This window comes from Nanorana parkeri, unplaced genomic scaffold (genome assembly GCF_000935625.1).
Source record: "Nanorana parkeri isolate BGI_ZX_2015 unplaced genomic scaffold, ASM93562v1 scaffold1078, whole genome shotgun sequence".
Classification (NCBI taxonomy): Eukaryota; Metazoa; Chordata; class Amphibia; order Anura; family Dicroglossidae; genus Nanorana; species Nanorana parkeri.
Genome location: NW_017307346.1, coordinates 71530 through 87360, shown reverse-complemented (window position 1 = coordinate 87360; position 15831 = coordinate 71530). Strand labels below are relative to the sequence as shown.

The following is a 15831-nucleotide window of genomic DNA, read 5'->3' as shown; positions in this document are numbered from 1 at the left end:
GTCTTATTTTCGGGGAAACACGGTAGTTCATTCCAGTAAAATGATGTTGAAAGGTTACAAATTCACACGCTATCCGTTTTATTTGTTTTATTAGTATTCATTGATTTAATGACGAAACTGCTTAAGTGGCCGGCTGGCCAAATGACTGTATACCATTATGCATGATTCGTCTACCACCAATTGATATGTATTCTGTAAAACTCAATAAAGATATACATGCTTAAAAGCATGATGGGGAGCTTGCAAAGAATTTGCAGCAGTGGATTGTACTTAGAGGCAGGACTTTGCATCAACTCATATTTCAGTGGTTAAAAAAATTCATACATGTGTTTTCTTCTGTGTATTTAGATGCCAGGCCAGAGTTAAAGTATAACTCCAGCCAAAGCCTTTTTTTGGATGCAGTGGGCAAGGCTTAGAAACCCTGTTAGGTTTATATTGCTGTCTCCCCGTTGGGAATATCTTATCTCCATAATTTAATGTTTGTCACCAGAACAGTGGTAGAGCGGAAATCTTCCAATGGCGACAACTGTTCTTGTGACTACTGTTTAAGGAATTCCTTATACTTTGCAGTGATTTCCTCTCACTTCCTGCTGTATCCCCAGGGCAAGAAGTGAAGGGAAATCTTCCCAACAAGACAGACAGCAAAGAATTAACTGACAGAGGTTTGTTTGACAAAACTAAAAAATAAATTGTTGGCTTTTCCTACACTTTGCCATTTATAAAAACAGTTGCACTATAATTTAGCACTGCTTCTCTAACAGTTTTTTCACCTCAAACAGGCACACAACAACCCAGTTTTGGAGGTACATTTTAAAGCTAAATTATAGTCAGAAAATATGTAGAGAGCCCTAGGTACCCGCTAATGCTGAAACTGCACACTGCCTGACTGTCATGCACAGGGCCGGCCTTAGGCCTTTAGGCGCTGGGGGAGAGAAGCCGCCCCCAGGACGAGCTGTGTCGGCCGCACGGCGCCCTTGTTGCCATGGCGCCCTGTGCGGCCGCACTGCTCGCACACCCCTAAGGCCGGCCCTGGTCATGCAGTTCTAGGACCTCCGGGTCATGTACATAGGCTAAAGCTGGCCGCACACTGCTCACATTTTGTCAGATTCCTGCTAAACGTTCCAGATGTGGATGGCCCTGCTTCAACTGACTTTTGACAAATGAGCCACATGGAAAATTGTCTATAAAACAGTGACTGCATCCAATCAGACACAGTCACTGTTGTATTGGTATGTGGGAGACAGTACAATTACAATACAATACCATACAAAAGGATTAGAAGGACCCTGCATGTGAGCGCTTAGGAGGGGCAAGTGGTACAGAAGGTAATAACTGTGAGGGATGAGTTGGTTGAAGGAGAGATTTTTAAGAGGAAGTGGGATATGCTTCCCTGTAGAGGTGAGTTTTCAGGGTTCACCTAAAGGCAGACATAGTTGGAGATACCCAAATAGATTGTGGTAGGGAGTTCCAGAGGATGGAACTAAAAGCTCTGGAAAAGTCCTGGAGGAGTGCATGGGATAATGTTATGAGTGAGCGAGAGTAGGAGGTCTTGAGGAGCGGAGAAGACGGGCTGGGTGATACTTTGAGTTGAGATTGGAGATGTAGCTGAGGTCAGAAATGTGGATGGTTTTGTATGTTGTTAGTATTTTTAATTGTATGGGTTAAGGTATTGGAAGACAGTGGAGAGTTTGGCAGAGAGGTTTGGTGGCCATTGAGCTATTGGTGAGGTGGATGAGTCTGGCAGCCGCATTCATGATAGACTAAAGGGGGAATAGCCTGTGCGGAAGTAGGCCAACGAGAAGGGAGTTACAGTATCCCCAAAAGCAGTCATGTACATAGCCTAAAGCTGGCCGTACATTGCTCGCATTTTGTCTGATTCCTGCTGAAAGTTCCAGTTGAGCATGGCCCAGTTTCAACTGACTTTTGACAATTGAGCCTGATGGAAAATTGTCTACCGAACAGTGACTGTACTCAGGGTACGTTCACACCAGATGCAGTGCGTTCCGGTCCGATTCTGGCCGGAACGCATTGCAGCGCATTGCGGCCGGCTCACTTTTTTGTGGGGCAGGAGCGGGCCATTGAAGTGAATGGCACCGTAGCTACGCCCTCTAGCCGCAATGCGATTGCCCGCACCTGCGGTCCGGTGCGATCAAAATAGTGCTTGCAGCATTTTGATCGCATCGGACACAGTCACTGTTGTGTTATTCAGCAGCCACAGGTCTGTTTAGCATGGACCGGGGGGAATCAGATGCTTTTTCTCATTCTTCCTGTGGGGCTGAACCAGAGAAAGTTGTATGGGTAGAGGAACTCTGACTTCACTTTGAGTGTAGCTGTGCATGCTTGTTCCTGGACATTGACTCAGAAGGTACTATAACCAATAAACCAGCATGACAGACACCAAACCAACATCATACCTCCTGTCCCTTGTTTGGAACCAAATCCCTCTGTCCCTCTTTTCAGTCTGATGTACAGATTTCTATGAAAATGCATCAATTACCAAAAGTATTATTCCGCACTAAAATCTTTATAAAGGAAATACAAACATTCTGGGTTTAACCAATCATTTTTGGTATACAAATTGTTAATGATCTGCATAATCAGAGGCATGGCAGGGGTGTGTCCATTGCCTAAATACATTGTCCAGGAAGGTGCCCCTCTTTCTTATTTCAAAACGTTTGAGGGTATGTAACATATTATAGAAGAGATTAGCAACGGCAACCTATGTATGTCTTATGTCATTCAGCACGGCTTTCCTGTAAACAGACATGAGTTTCATTCTGGCCACTAGAGGGGGTCATTTACAAGTGTCAATAATACATGTAATAATACAATGGATTCTTCAGGCTACAATGAAGAAAGCGAGGATCCCACCTCCTGTACAAACAGGCTTCAGCAAACACTGAAGGAATCATAACTTGCACAATTTCCTTTTAAAATCTTTGGAAGTCTTGTCAATGTGCGTTCTTCAGATCAGACCCATGTGATCCACTTTCCATACAATAATACCAATGTAATCTACTGCAGTTCAAGCATATGTAAAGCCTTTGTGTGTATGTAGCCTTTAAAGAAGAACTCCAGGCATAACTATTCTTAACCCATACAGTGGGGTTTAAGTGCTCGTTTTTAAATAAGAAAGATATACTCGGCCAAACCTCGGCTGCTAGACCGGTCCCTGTAGCCTCTCTTCTCCTCCGCTCCAGCAATGGAACACCAGCACAGGCTGAATGCAACTTTTGACAGGCTAGGCTAATAGCGTATCTTCTCAGAAGCTGCATACAGCGTGCGTCGGTTTAAATAGTAACCAGCACACGCTGTATGCAGCTTCTGACAGTGTGGGAGACGGGAGGCTGCGTTCGTCGGTGGATCCAGGAATCAGGTGAGTATAATTTTTCAAAATTATTTTATGTTCCCGGGGACATTTCCAAGGACATAATTCGTCCCGGGACGGTCTCCTCAATCCGAGGACTTCCCCGGAAATCAGGGACGAATGGTCACCCTATGCTACCGGCAACATGTACCTATATTTGTTCTTTACATTTGGAAGGGAACATAAGGCCTAATACATCAAATGTCTACCAAAGATAAACACCCTTGTTGCCTATAGCAAACAATCAGTTTATTTACCTGTTTCATAACCTGAGCCGTAAAATAGACAGCTGGTAGCTCAGTGGTTGCTACGGGCAACAATGACTGATTCCAGGGATACAAACAGTAACTTCACACGCGGCAAGAGAACTTCATGACCCCTAAGTGTACCTCACCGGCTGCCCGTGATCCCTGAGGAGTATAGCGTGCTGTTCTCCGACGCGATCCCTCCATCTATTGTTGTTCGTGGCGGTTTACCTTCGACAGAATCAACCTCCTATATGATTTCGTTGCAGCTGCTTCATGTCATCTAGTTTTTGTTGCTTTGATTATACATCTGGCGAGGACATACATGAATACAGTTCTCCCGGAGATCTGCCTTCTTTCCCCTGAAGAAGCCCCTTCTGGGGGCGAAACATGTAGGGACCTATAGGAGCGTTTACATCATCTGAAAATAAGTTACCGTATATCTCGTAACCGCATGGTACTGTCACCTAACGGTGAACCTGCATATTCAATATGTATTTTTATTAATGATATATATTTTTATTGATGACATGATTTTGTACTTTATTTCTTGGTTCTAAACTATGTATACAACAATTTAGTGAATAAATGTTTTTCTAAGACTTTTATATACGAGGTCTGGACTGGTTTCTAAAAAGCCCCCTTTTCTCTCCCCACTGGGTCCTTGCACAGCCCACTGCGGAAACAATCTGTTCCTTTGTATCCATAACCTGGGGTGTGAAACCTCCAGCTCCTCTAGATGCTATTTGCAACACACGCCTGCCAATATTATCCCTTAAATGCTACGGGCAACAAGCAACTTTTACCACTAACATGGTTTATGTGAGAAGCCCATAAAGTAGAAGGGATTCAAAAGACTACAGATTAATTCTAGAGAAGAAAGGAGCTTTACTGAGGGAAGAAGTTAAAGTCATTCCATGCAACCAGCAAGACAAGCAGCTCCCCAGAAACTGTACTGGCCCCACAGCACCAAATATATAAAGCAGAACCCCAGACAAGGAAATAAAGACATATTGATATATATTTGTGAGAACTTCCTTGCTTGCCAAAAGATGTACAATTCTGCTCAGTAAGTTTGGTGATTTAGACACTCCCATAGATGGCACAGCCAGCTCCTGGACGTCCAAGGCAGTTAAATGGAACAGCACAGGGAAGGAGGGGGGCTATACAGATGCAGCCTGCTGTTTGGACTGGGGAGGTCATTCCTGTATGCAAGTCAAGGCAATGCATACAATTGGGCACATTCTATTATGTAATTAAAGCAGAACTCAAACTCATTGATATTTGTTTATTTTGGTCAAAGTAGGGAGGGTTAGATCATCTGCCAGAATTTTAGTGTAATCTGTGTTAACTGTCTCTTCATTTCTCTTTCATAGCTGCTGATGAGATACCCAGATGAGAGGCTTGGAATAGGGGAAGACATCCGATCGCATCCATTCCTGGGCTCCCTCAACTGGGAGGAGCTGAGGGAAGGGAGAAAACCGCCCCCTTTCCCAGTGGACACAGTAAGTACACGAACCCTAATGGGATAATGAGTATAAATAAAAAAAGAAGGTTGTTATACACAACCACATATTTACTATATATATGTGATAGATATATGATAGTTTGGAGCATTGCTGTGTCCATCCAGATAATGTAGGGGACACAGAATTATATCTCAGTTTGCAGGAATACCCTGCAGACTTATCAGTTAATTGTTTCCTTTCCATGAGAGGAGGAAATAAAAATGTAACTTTCTTTCCACCAGGCACAATGGTGCACAGTTGGGAGTGGGTTGGTATAATGGTACTTGATACAATCTCTGCAATGTCTATGACATGTCATGTCAGACACTGCCATGTGGTGCAAGGGATGAGCACAGGCATGTAGTTTGCTTCTAGATTTGTATCCTATCTGCTCTCCCACTTCATGGAAAGGAGAAAGAAGAGGTCCTAGGTTGTGCTGAGATAGTTCATCATTATTAAACAATATCTAGAGATCCATAAATACTCAATCGGACATATTTGTGTTTTCTTTTTACAGCCCATGGGTATGGAGATCAGAACAAGACTTCCCCCTTCAGCCATCCATCCATCCCAAGTCTTCTCATATTCCAGAAGAGGAGGTGTACATCCCTGGGTTCACCTATATCAGCAAGGTTCATCAATATCGTCCTCATAAGATCAGAAGATGGAGATGAAGAAAAACACCTCACATATAACCATGCAGAAGGACTGGGTGAGGAAAGGTGAACCCAAGCCCTAGAGCAGTCAGTAGGCTGACTATCCAAACACACAAATACATATCCCTGTTTGTACGCTTCAATCTTAAAACTCGTATTCCTGTAACATATACTATATACCAGGGATGTGCGGTCAGGGGAGGCAGGTGAGGCAGAGCCTCACCAAGCATTATAGAGGAAAAAGTTGTCAGCTTCAAGTCTGAAGCTGACAGCTTTTTCTCCATTCAGATCGGCATCTAACAGGTTACACAGCAGGGAAATCCTCCCCACTGTGTAACCTGTCACGGAGCCTCAGCGGTGAGGAGCAAGTGAGGGACAGTGAGGCTCCTCCCTGTCTCCTCCAATCCTCCTTTACACTAGGTTGGGACGGGGCTTCATTCGACGGGTGGAGCTTTGGCTGGCAGGAGGCGGAGCTTTGGCCGGCGGGGGGCTGGGCTGGGGAATGCCTCACCCCGAGCAAGAGGTACCGCACGTCACTGCTATATACAGTATGTGTCAAGACACTACATCAAATGAAATAAATACATGGTGGAAAGCAAATGGAAAGATGTTTCTCTAAACCCAACTGCTATGTAACGAATGCTGAAAAACATACAGACTTTAAGTCTCCTGAGACTAGCAGTCAGAGGCAGCAGCAGCACCTCAGATCTCACACTGCAGATATACAGCTATTAGGCTACAGGAACGCCTAGGCACACTCATATACCAGGAAGGGCACTGACATTTTCAAGAGAAATTCAAGACAAAAGTTACATTTTCAGGGTACTGTTAAGGCACGATTAAAGTGTTTCTCCAGGCAAAAAGGAAAAAGATCATATTGCAAAGTACCATTTAAATATGCGCATGACCCTAATATAATCAACATTCTCAGATGAAGTCATTCTATAGAAATGACCTGGTCATCAATGTGTTTTACTAATAATAACGTTAGTTCCGCAGCTGACAATACTATTCAGCCTCCATATTCCCCTGGGAAGTCGCACTTTTCCTTTACTGAGTGTGCACTTTTGCGGTGCCTGGGGAGGTGTTGACTTGTCTGTCTGTCACTGCCTACAGCGTTGGCTGCTTGCAGAAGAGCCCTGCAGACTTCTCCTTTGCTTATGTACAGCTATTAATTTAAAGGGGACAGTCTGCTGAACAGTTCTACTATAAGCTGATGGTCGCTAAAGCGACCATCAGCTTATAGTAAAACTGTAAATGCCAGGTCCGTACGACGTACTGAGCTGGCCAGCTGGAAGCACTTTTGTAGCTCCGTACGACGTACGTCCTTGGCAGCGAAAGGGTTAAAGGATGATCTTATAAAATCGTTAAGCTTATCTCTACGCTCTAAATACAAACCTAAAGTCTTTTTGCCTCTCTGAAGACACGTATTGCTCGGGAGACCTCAGACCAGCAGCAATGCATGGCAGACCTCAGACCAGCACTGATACACGCATTGCACAGCAGACCTCAGACTAGCAGCAATGCATGGCAGACATCAGACCAGCACTGATACACGCATTGCTCGGCAGACCTCAGACCAGCAGCAATGCATAGCAGACCTCAGACCAGCACTGATACACGTATTGTTTGGCAGACCTCAGATCAGCAGCAATGCATAGCAGATCAGAACTAATCCACACATTTCAGCCTACATGAGCCCCAAACAATGTAAAATTTAAAAAAAATCAGTACTGTAGCAGCAATCTCCCCTATGTTATGTATAAGGCCCGCATGCAGACCCATCCAAGTGCACAGCAGTATCAGCCACAAAGAGCATTGATTTTATTCTTGTCCTATATATTAGGGCAGGAATAAAAACAAAGCTATTTGTGGTTCAAGATACTGCAGTGCATTTGTGGGGGCCTATGTGTGTGTCTGCAGGTATGAGGGCTAACGTTGGGTGGGTGAACAGTATGCAGAGCAGTATGCAGAGGGCTTGTGGAACTTACACTAATATTGCAGGGTGATTCTCCGGGTCTATTCGGTGACTGCGCTCTGACTCTGTCTGATGTTGGGCGGTATGGTGGCAGGGAACAGTAGATCCTCTGGTCAGGCACATGGTGAGAGCATCTCCTGCTTCTGTCCTGGCTGCAAGTGAGGGAACCACCAGGTGGCAGCTCAGGCAGACAGCTGAGGACTTCCTCAGGGGCGTCTCTGCACACCACGGTTGTTTAGCTATGTCAGGGAGGTGGGTGGGCCAAATGTCTAATTGACAGCTGGCTTGAGCGAGTTGTCAATTTACAGAATGAGTTTGCGTTCCGGCAGAGATAGCCTTGCGTGCCACCCCCGCCACGTTGCAGACCCTTGCCCTAGCCTAACAGTACAATCTGACTGTGCAATCTCTTTTAGATCTGCCAACTACTAAGTAGAGCAAGGTCCTGCTAGATTGGAAACACATTGATTGAATAGATCAGGTAGGTCCTCATATTACAGGGGTGGGCAACTCCGGCCCTCCAGCTGTTGCGGAACTACAAGTCACATGAAACATTGCAAGACTCACAGTTACAATTTATGACTCCCAGAGGCTTGATAGGATTTAAAGTTAAAGCACAGCTGGAGGGCAGGAGTTACCTACCCCTGTCACATTACATCGTTATGATAAATCTAATGTTGGATTGTCACATTGTATTGTCTGTGTTGATACTAAGGCCCCAGTCAGGAAAGCTGATTTGAACAGTCCTTTGGGAGATCTCACTCACCTTTACAGTATGAAACTCTTTTCTCCAAGGAGTAAATTAAAGATGAAGGGCAGCCTGCTCCAGGGTCTGGAAGATGTCGGATGTACAATCGATTCATTCAGGGTGGAGAGTAGATCTGACTGGTCCTGAACTCCTCTGGTGACTAAGGAGAAGACATCATTGTGGAAAGCATGGTGCAGGTCGGGCTCTTCCAGGATACTTTGTCGCCTCAGCTTGGCGCCTGTGCATGGAGCTGCATCACCCCGAGGAGAGCTACTGAGCAGTCACCTGAGCCAGCAGGGAGTCCACACTCATTCTAGGAAAGTCTCTCGGCCGAAGATCTGAACTGCACATGCGTCCGCCCCAAGATCCTTTGCGGCCGCCCGGGAATTTTCAGATGTTCAGACAGGAGCGCGCAGCGGTGACACAGGTAAGTATTAACCCTTTGAAAAAGTTTTTTTTATCATTTTGCATATATCTACTGCTTACTAGCTATAGATATATGCAAAGACATGTGAGGGTTTAATGATCCTTTAATCCCATTCTAATCCTAAATTCTACTATATTTCTCAAATGTTTCCTCTTATTATCTCTACTGATGTCCAGCTGGGAATACGCTTTATATATCCATTCCAATGAGTTGTTGCAGTATGTACACAGCTATTTCTAGTTCTGTCAGTTTGATATGACTGAATACAGGGCTCTATATACAGCACTATGTTGTATACTAACAACACAAACCTGTAGGGTGAAGATGGGGAAAGTGCAATGAAGTCCTACGCTTTACTAGACAGGAATAAAGAAATGAAGTGAGAGCATTTGCCAAGAAAATCCCGATGAATACGCTTCTGTAACTCAATGTGACCTCTTTCCTGGCATCTGCTGGAGCTAATGGGGAGAAGAATAACAAAGGAAGAGTGAAGAGTACTGACAACAAGATCCACTGATGAACCTACGATCACTAATATTTATCATTTCACAGGCACACAGTATATACGGACTGCAAGTACTGACAATATACATTTATACACAGGCTCTTATATTTCTTCATTAAAGTGACTGAGATGCTGTGTTCAGTCCTGACCAATACACCAGGAGTAGATAACCTTCAGTTGTTGTGGAACTACAAATCCCATGAGGCATTGCAAGACTCTGACAACCACAGGCACGACTTCCAGAGGCAGAAGCATCATGGGGTATGTAGTTTCACCCCTGTACTACACATTACTTCAGCTGCACTGAGATATATACGTTCGAAGTTAAAGTGAGGTCATACAGAAAGTCTGATTTTAAATTCCTAGTACAGACTATAGCTAGAAGAAGCCATCTGGTATTACTGAAAATTAGGAATGTTGCTTTTAAATCAGAAGCTACCAGCATCACTAAAAACAGCTTTTCAGTCTGTTTAATCTCAGGAACATTGCAGCTTCTATGCAGTCTAGTAATTGACACACTTAGATCTGAACTCTGGGATAAACAAATGTCTAGATACAAGAGTCCAGTCAATTCTGAGTTGAATCTTGCTGTGATTTGTGTATTTCTTCCAGATCTGTGCTGTAATCCAGTGTGGAATTTCTTGTCATAAAGACCGATCAATGCTGCTTCGTCTTCCTATGCAGGGTGACCGGTCTTGTCTCCGTCCCCTGCCTGGCATAGCGCTGATGAGCTGACATTGCACTGCTTTTGTTAGAACTTTATTTAAAGGTCACATGTGATATTTTATTCAGTTCTACGGGCACAATGGAGTGCAAGGTGGTTGTTCCACGTCGGATTCTGCTGCGCTGAAAAAAAATGAACCTTGCCCTACTTTTTTCAGAGTATGCCACTACGTTTGGTAGTGTAAATGGTACCCATCCATGACAAGGCAAATTACTGTGTCTTGGGGCTGCACTGGAAAAACAGCCAGCGCAGCACCAATGCAACTGGTGTGAATCGACCCTGACTCTTCTTTTGCAGGCTGGCTCTTTAGGCCTCAGGCAGAGGGCAGCATGGGGTGGGGGCTTACACATAAGGTTTTGTGTATTTTCCTGAGAAGCCACAAGTGCTGCTATAGCTGCCTGCAGACACAGGGGCATCACCAGGCTGGGTGTCACCCAGTGCCCATGTCAATATGTGTACGGGTGACATCATTACGCACATGCGTAATGATGTCACGTGCACTTTACCACCAGCGGCCATCTTGGTGAAGGACGCCAGCAAGGAAAGGATTAGGGTTGCCACCTGTCCAGGATTCACCCGAACAGTTCGGGTTTTGAATGCTGTGTCCAGGTTTCATGGCAGCAGAAACCCGGACACAAGATGCCAGGCAGACAGGGGCAACCAAAATTAAGATAGGGGCTACTGGCCCCCCCACTGAAAATACTCTCGACTGTGATATTTACATATGAATGGGTGGCGCTATTTACATCTGAATAAGCCGTGGCTCATTTTCCCCAAAAAAATATCCGCACGTTGCTAGAGTGTTCGGGGTTCACTTGAAGAAAAGGTGGCAACCCTAGAAAGGATGGGAATTTCATCTGGTGGGATAAGGTATGCTGCTAGGTCCCCTCCTTTGTCGTGCAGCTGTCCATAACCAAGTGCCCGACTTTTCAGTGCAGGCCGCACCCACCCCCCTTGTGATGCCACTGCCCAGACATCAATGGCTGTGCAGCAGATATATGCTGGTGATACACATGCGTACAAAAGTATGCCTCGAACACAGACTGCCTTTGGGGAAATATACCGGAATTTTATGTGTACAGGTTACATTAGCTCATATACACGAAACCTAAAATGCCCGGCTAATGAAAAAAAAATTCCACACACAATTGCTACTGTTTTTTGTGAATTGAACATATGTAAAAGAAAGTGATTATGAAACACTTAAATAACGCCAGGTAGAGTACTGCAGCCCCCCAGTGCCGCTTCACCTCAGCCATTGACATATACCTTGTGTATTGTAATGAGAGGGCTTTACCTCATCAAAGATGGTAATGAGCGCCCAGCCGGGAGCCAATAGGCAGCGGCGCTACGCGAATGTGGGCGGGTCTTGTTGCCTTGGGAGCCCGTGAGCCGGGAGCTGCGTCACATAGTGGGGCAGCCATCTTGTGAGCGGAGCGATGGGGCAGTGCGGGGTGATCTCTTCGAAGACCGTCCTGGTCTTTCTGAACCTAATTTTCTGGGTGAGTGGGAAGGGGTTGTGGAGGGACGAGAGGCTGGCGGGGTGCTGAGGCCGGTCTGTGGTCTTTGTGCGTGCTGTCCTTGCAAGCTGTCAGCTGGTACTGTGTGTTGCAGCCAGCAGACGTGTACGGTGCATTGGATGGTGCATTGTACGGTGCATATGTCTGCTACATAGATGTCATATTGCAGGGCACATCGGGGTTGGGCAGTGCTGGTCATGTCTCCCGATGGTGGTGAGTGCAGGGAACAGCCTGCTGGAATATTAGATGGAAATTCCAGACGGCCGGCATGGATCGTTGCGTGTGGCGGCACGGAGCTCGTTCAGTCAGCCAATTTTTGATCATGGGTGGCCTTGCCCGCACCACCGGGCTTACAAACTTTTTTTTTTGAAGGGGCGTCGTAGAAAATTATTAACTGAACAGTAACTGCAGCCAATCAGGTACAGAAGCCAGCCGTGCCAGTTTCCTCCATCCACAGTTTAGCCTGAATGGGGAAATTGATAGTTATCTCTAGTTCGGATCATGGAGTTGAACAACAGACATCTATGGGTGTAGGGCCCCCAACAGCTCAAATGTTGGCCAGTTTAGCAAGGATTGGCTGGATTTGGAGCTATGTATGGCTACTTTCAGAATCCCCATTGCTTCCTCATATGCATTTCTGAAAAATGTGTCCATTGATGACATCACTGACTCTCAGCTTCCGGATGAAAGTTTTCCCATCACATGCACTTTACAATATTGATCAGGGTTATTCACAAAAGGGTGAAGAGTTTGGAGAAGGCAGGAGAAGTGAACAATCTAGGACAACATCGCTGAACTGGAAAGTGAGCTGAATTGGAGAATTTTTCCACATCAGCCATGTTGTCCTAGATTGTTCACTTCTCCTGCCTCCTCCAAACTCTTCACCCTTATAGGCCGCGGCAGGGCACAGTGAACAGGTTGACAAAAACCCAGGCGTCTGGATGCAATTTTTAGTCGCCATGGCAACCTGGCGCCTGGGATTTTTCAAGTCCTAGCTTAAGTGCTCATTTGTGTCTAGATGCGAGTATAACTTTTTTTTTTTTAGCATCTAGATAAAAATGAGCAGTTAGCCCTTGCAATGTGGGGGGTAGCCCCTAGTGCAAGGGTTAATCAGTTTTGCCTGGAGTTCTCCTTTAAGTATTGCTGTCTATGACCCATTGTGGGATTTCCCTTTACTTGTCCCAGAGAAGGAGAGAATGTCTCTGCAAAGTGAGCGGAGTTTCCTTCATAGTTGTCACCAGAACAATTGTCCATATTGGAAGATTTCTCCAAGTTCTGATGACCTCTCCAATAGTTTTGGTTTCCCAATCCCTTTTTGTCTTGGAGACAATGGCCACCAGTACAAATAGGGTCAAGTCTTCCCAGGAGGGGTCACAAGCAGCTCATTCACATGGTCATACACCACCCAGATCAGAGTGTGTCTGCGACGGGTACAGCCACGTGTTTTCCGGTTCGCTGCGGCCACTCAGCGTATACAAATCAATGACGGGCTCCACAGCTGTCCACACATGGAGTACATACCTGCAGCTAGGAACAGATGAGCGGCCCTGGGTGCAAACCATCTGCGTATAGAGCTTCTTATTTATCTCATGCCACATTGCTTCTTCAGCAATTACATAGGAACAGCAGTGGCCAGATTCAGTCTTTCATTGATTTGTACTGGCTCCCTGTCCACAGCTGATTGTAAACACCCAGCCGTACCCACCACAGAAATATGCTGATCTGACGGTGTATGGCCATGGGAATGGGGCCTAAAAGGTTTCTATACTCGTACTAGGCTGTGTATACACCTTGAAACGGCTATTTCCTTATCTTTAGAAAGTACTGTCTTGTTTTCAGTTGACGCTGCGATAACAAATTATTTTATCTACAGCTAGATACAATTACATTATTACTGTGTATAGAATACTGAGAGGCAATGATCGTTCCCATGATGGGGGGTTCAAAAAGCAGCTGCATGTATGAAAACACTAGAAAACTTGGAGCCCTGTCATAATGTAAAGATCAATAAATAAAAGCCTGCCATGTTTTTGTGGAATGATAAGGCGGCTGGAGATGTAAGGGTTTTGTCCCTATGACCAAATGGTGTATTTTACATCATGGAGCCATTTCTGTTTGTTAATGGTGATTTTATCTCCTTTTTACTGAGTTTCTGAACAATGTGGTTATCAAGGCTGGATTGTTTCTTTTGCTTTGCCGTCTGTATTTAAATATGGAATAAACATACTTGTGTACTGTACACAAACAAAAGGTGGGCGCCATGGTGTCACTGGAGTTACAAAGTCACTTTATCATCTTAAAGTGACACTAAACTCAGGAGCTAAATCTTAATGCATTCAAGACCCTTAACTATTACCAAAAATGTATCTTATTTGTGTATCCCTCAGCTGTAGATCCTCAAATCATCTCTGAATTGGTGCTGACACTGTCCTTCCTTCTGGAGGGTGGCTACTTATGTTCCCCATGGTCACTGTGTGTTGTAAAGTACCTGCCACTAATGCCTGGGTGGACAAATTCGGGAGCCAGCCTATCCAATCCACAATTAAGCTAGCTCCATTGACACCAACCACAGAAAACCTCAATAGTTAGACACCGCCTGTAATTTTAAGGAGCATTGGCTATCTGTCTCCCTGGATTTGTCCAGGCTTGGGTCAGCACTAAGGACCAGCTCACACCATATGCAGTTGTGATGCAGTCTGTTTATTTGCTGCAGTCAAAATACATCACAATACTTTCCTATGGGCTTTCTTGCGCTTTATTCACACCATTGCAGTGTGAATTAAGCACAAGAAAGCCCATAGGAAAGCATTGGGATGTATTTTGACTGCAGCAGTCAAATAAACGGACTGCATAACAACTACATGTGGTGTGAACTGGCCCTAACATAGAGATAGGAAGCACGGTCCTGAATTCTCACTTTATTGCAAGAAACTATTAATGTATGTGAGCGAGTGTATTTCCTGTTAGTAACATTCATATATTAAAAAAAAAAAAAGTTTTTTTTCCCTCTGATGTATTTAACGTCCTTTTGTCTGCAGGCCGCAGCCGGTATCTTGTGCTACGTTGGAGCCTATGTCTTCATCACATATGACGATTATGAGCACTTCTTTGAAGACATTTACACCTTGATTCCGGGTGTAATCATTATTGCAGTGGGAGCTCTGCTGTTCATCATTGGTTTAATTGGGTGTTGTGCCACAATCCGGGAAAGCCGCTGTGGTCTTGCCACGGTATGTATGCATGAACATCTTTCACCTTAAATATATGAACTTCACCCCATTGCATTCTGTATCTAATGCTGGCCATACCTAAACTGATCTTTTGTCCAGCGTAGGAAAGAGCTGACATCTACATCTGCAAATCAATCTCTAAGCAGCATGTGTTCTGACCAGTTAGGAGTGTTTGTTTGTTTTTTCTTGACACTGTTTTTTAGCTCTTATCTCCTTTTTTTTCCTTTTCAGTAGTAAACGCCCAATAACAGAGGGGTGTGTTATATTTTGCACACCACTTCACTCCCCTTAACATAGAAGTTGAAGAAAAATCAGCAGAAATCCAGTTTTACGGTCACTTAAATGTTTCACTATAGAGTTTTTGTTTTGTTTTTCAAAAAAAGTATAATGTCATTTTTGTGTCCTAAGAATGCGTGTTGGTTAAATCATAGCACATTTGCTTCTTGTTTAGACAGATGTTTGCCTTGTATGGGCTTTCTAGGTGTATTTTCGCTTTTGCAGTCAAATTTAAGAAAACCCTTTTTATGTTATGTGTTCCCATTCACACAACATAACGAAACTTCATTTAAAAAAAATATTTCTCATCTTGTAGATGTTTTCTTGTATCAGGCCCCATGGCTGGTTACAGGGTTTTCTCAGCCCCTTCACAGTGATATGTCCTTGTAGAAAGACTTGGGACTGAGATTTAAAGATTTTGTTCCTCCCGTTAACTTCATTAAACTTCATTCATGCGAACCCCTTGCAACCCATCTTAACATTACAAAGAAGGAGAAGCCAAGTAGAAATTTGAACCATAAGAAGCTAAAAACCCTAACTCATGTAAATGTAATTTTAAATTGCAAGGTGCATGAGAGAGAGAGAGAGATTATTCATTCTACTTTTTTTTTTTTTTTTTTTTTAGCGCTTTATCATTGAAATGGGGAATA

The 15831-nt window shown here is 44.4% G+C and overlaps 1 protein-coding gene across 3 annotated transcripts in view; it reads left to right on the top strand.

Annotated features, from left to right (window-relative positions):
* The first annotated feature begins 11505 nt into the window (after positions 1–11505).
* Positions 11506–15831, top strand: part of TSPAN3 (tetraspanin 3) — an 11667-nt gene continuing 7341 nt past the window's right edge. The window contains exons 1-2 of one of the 3 annotated variants that reach the window (XM_018567647.1): positions 11507–11657; positions 14714–14905. In XM_018567647.1, coding sequence (XP_018423149.1) covers positions 11595–11657; positions 14714–14905 — 255 coding nt within the window. In that variant the 5' untranslated portion in view covers positions 11507–11594. Of the gene's footprint in view, positions 11658–14713; positions 14906–15831 lie in introns of all 3 variants that reach the window. The other 2 variants (XM_018567646.1, XM_018567648.1) reach the window with 2 other exon arrangements.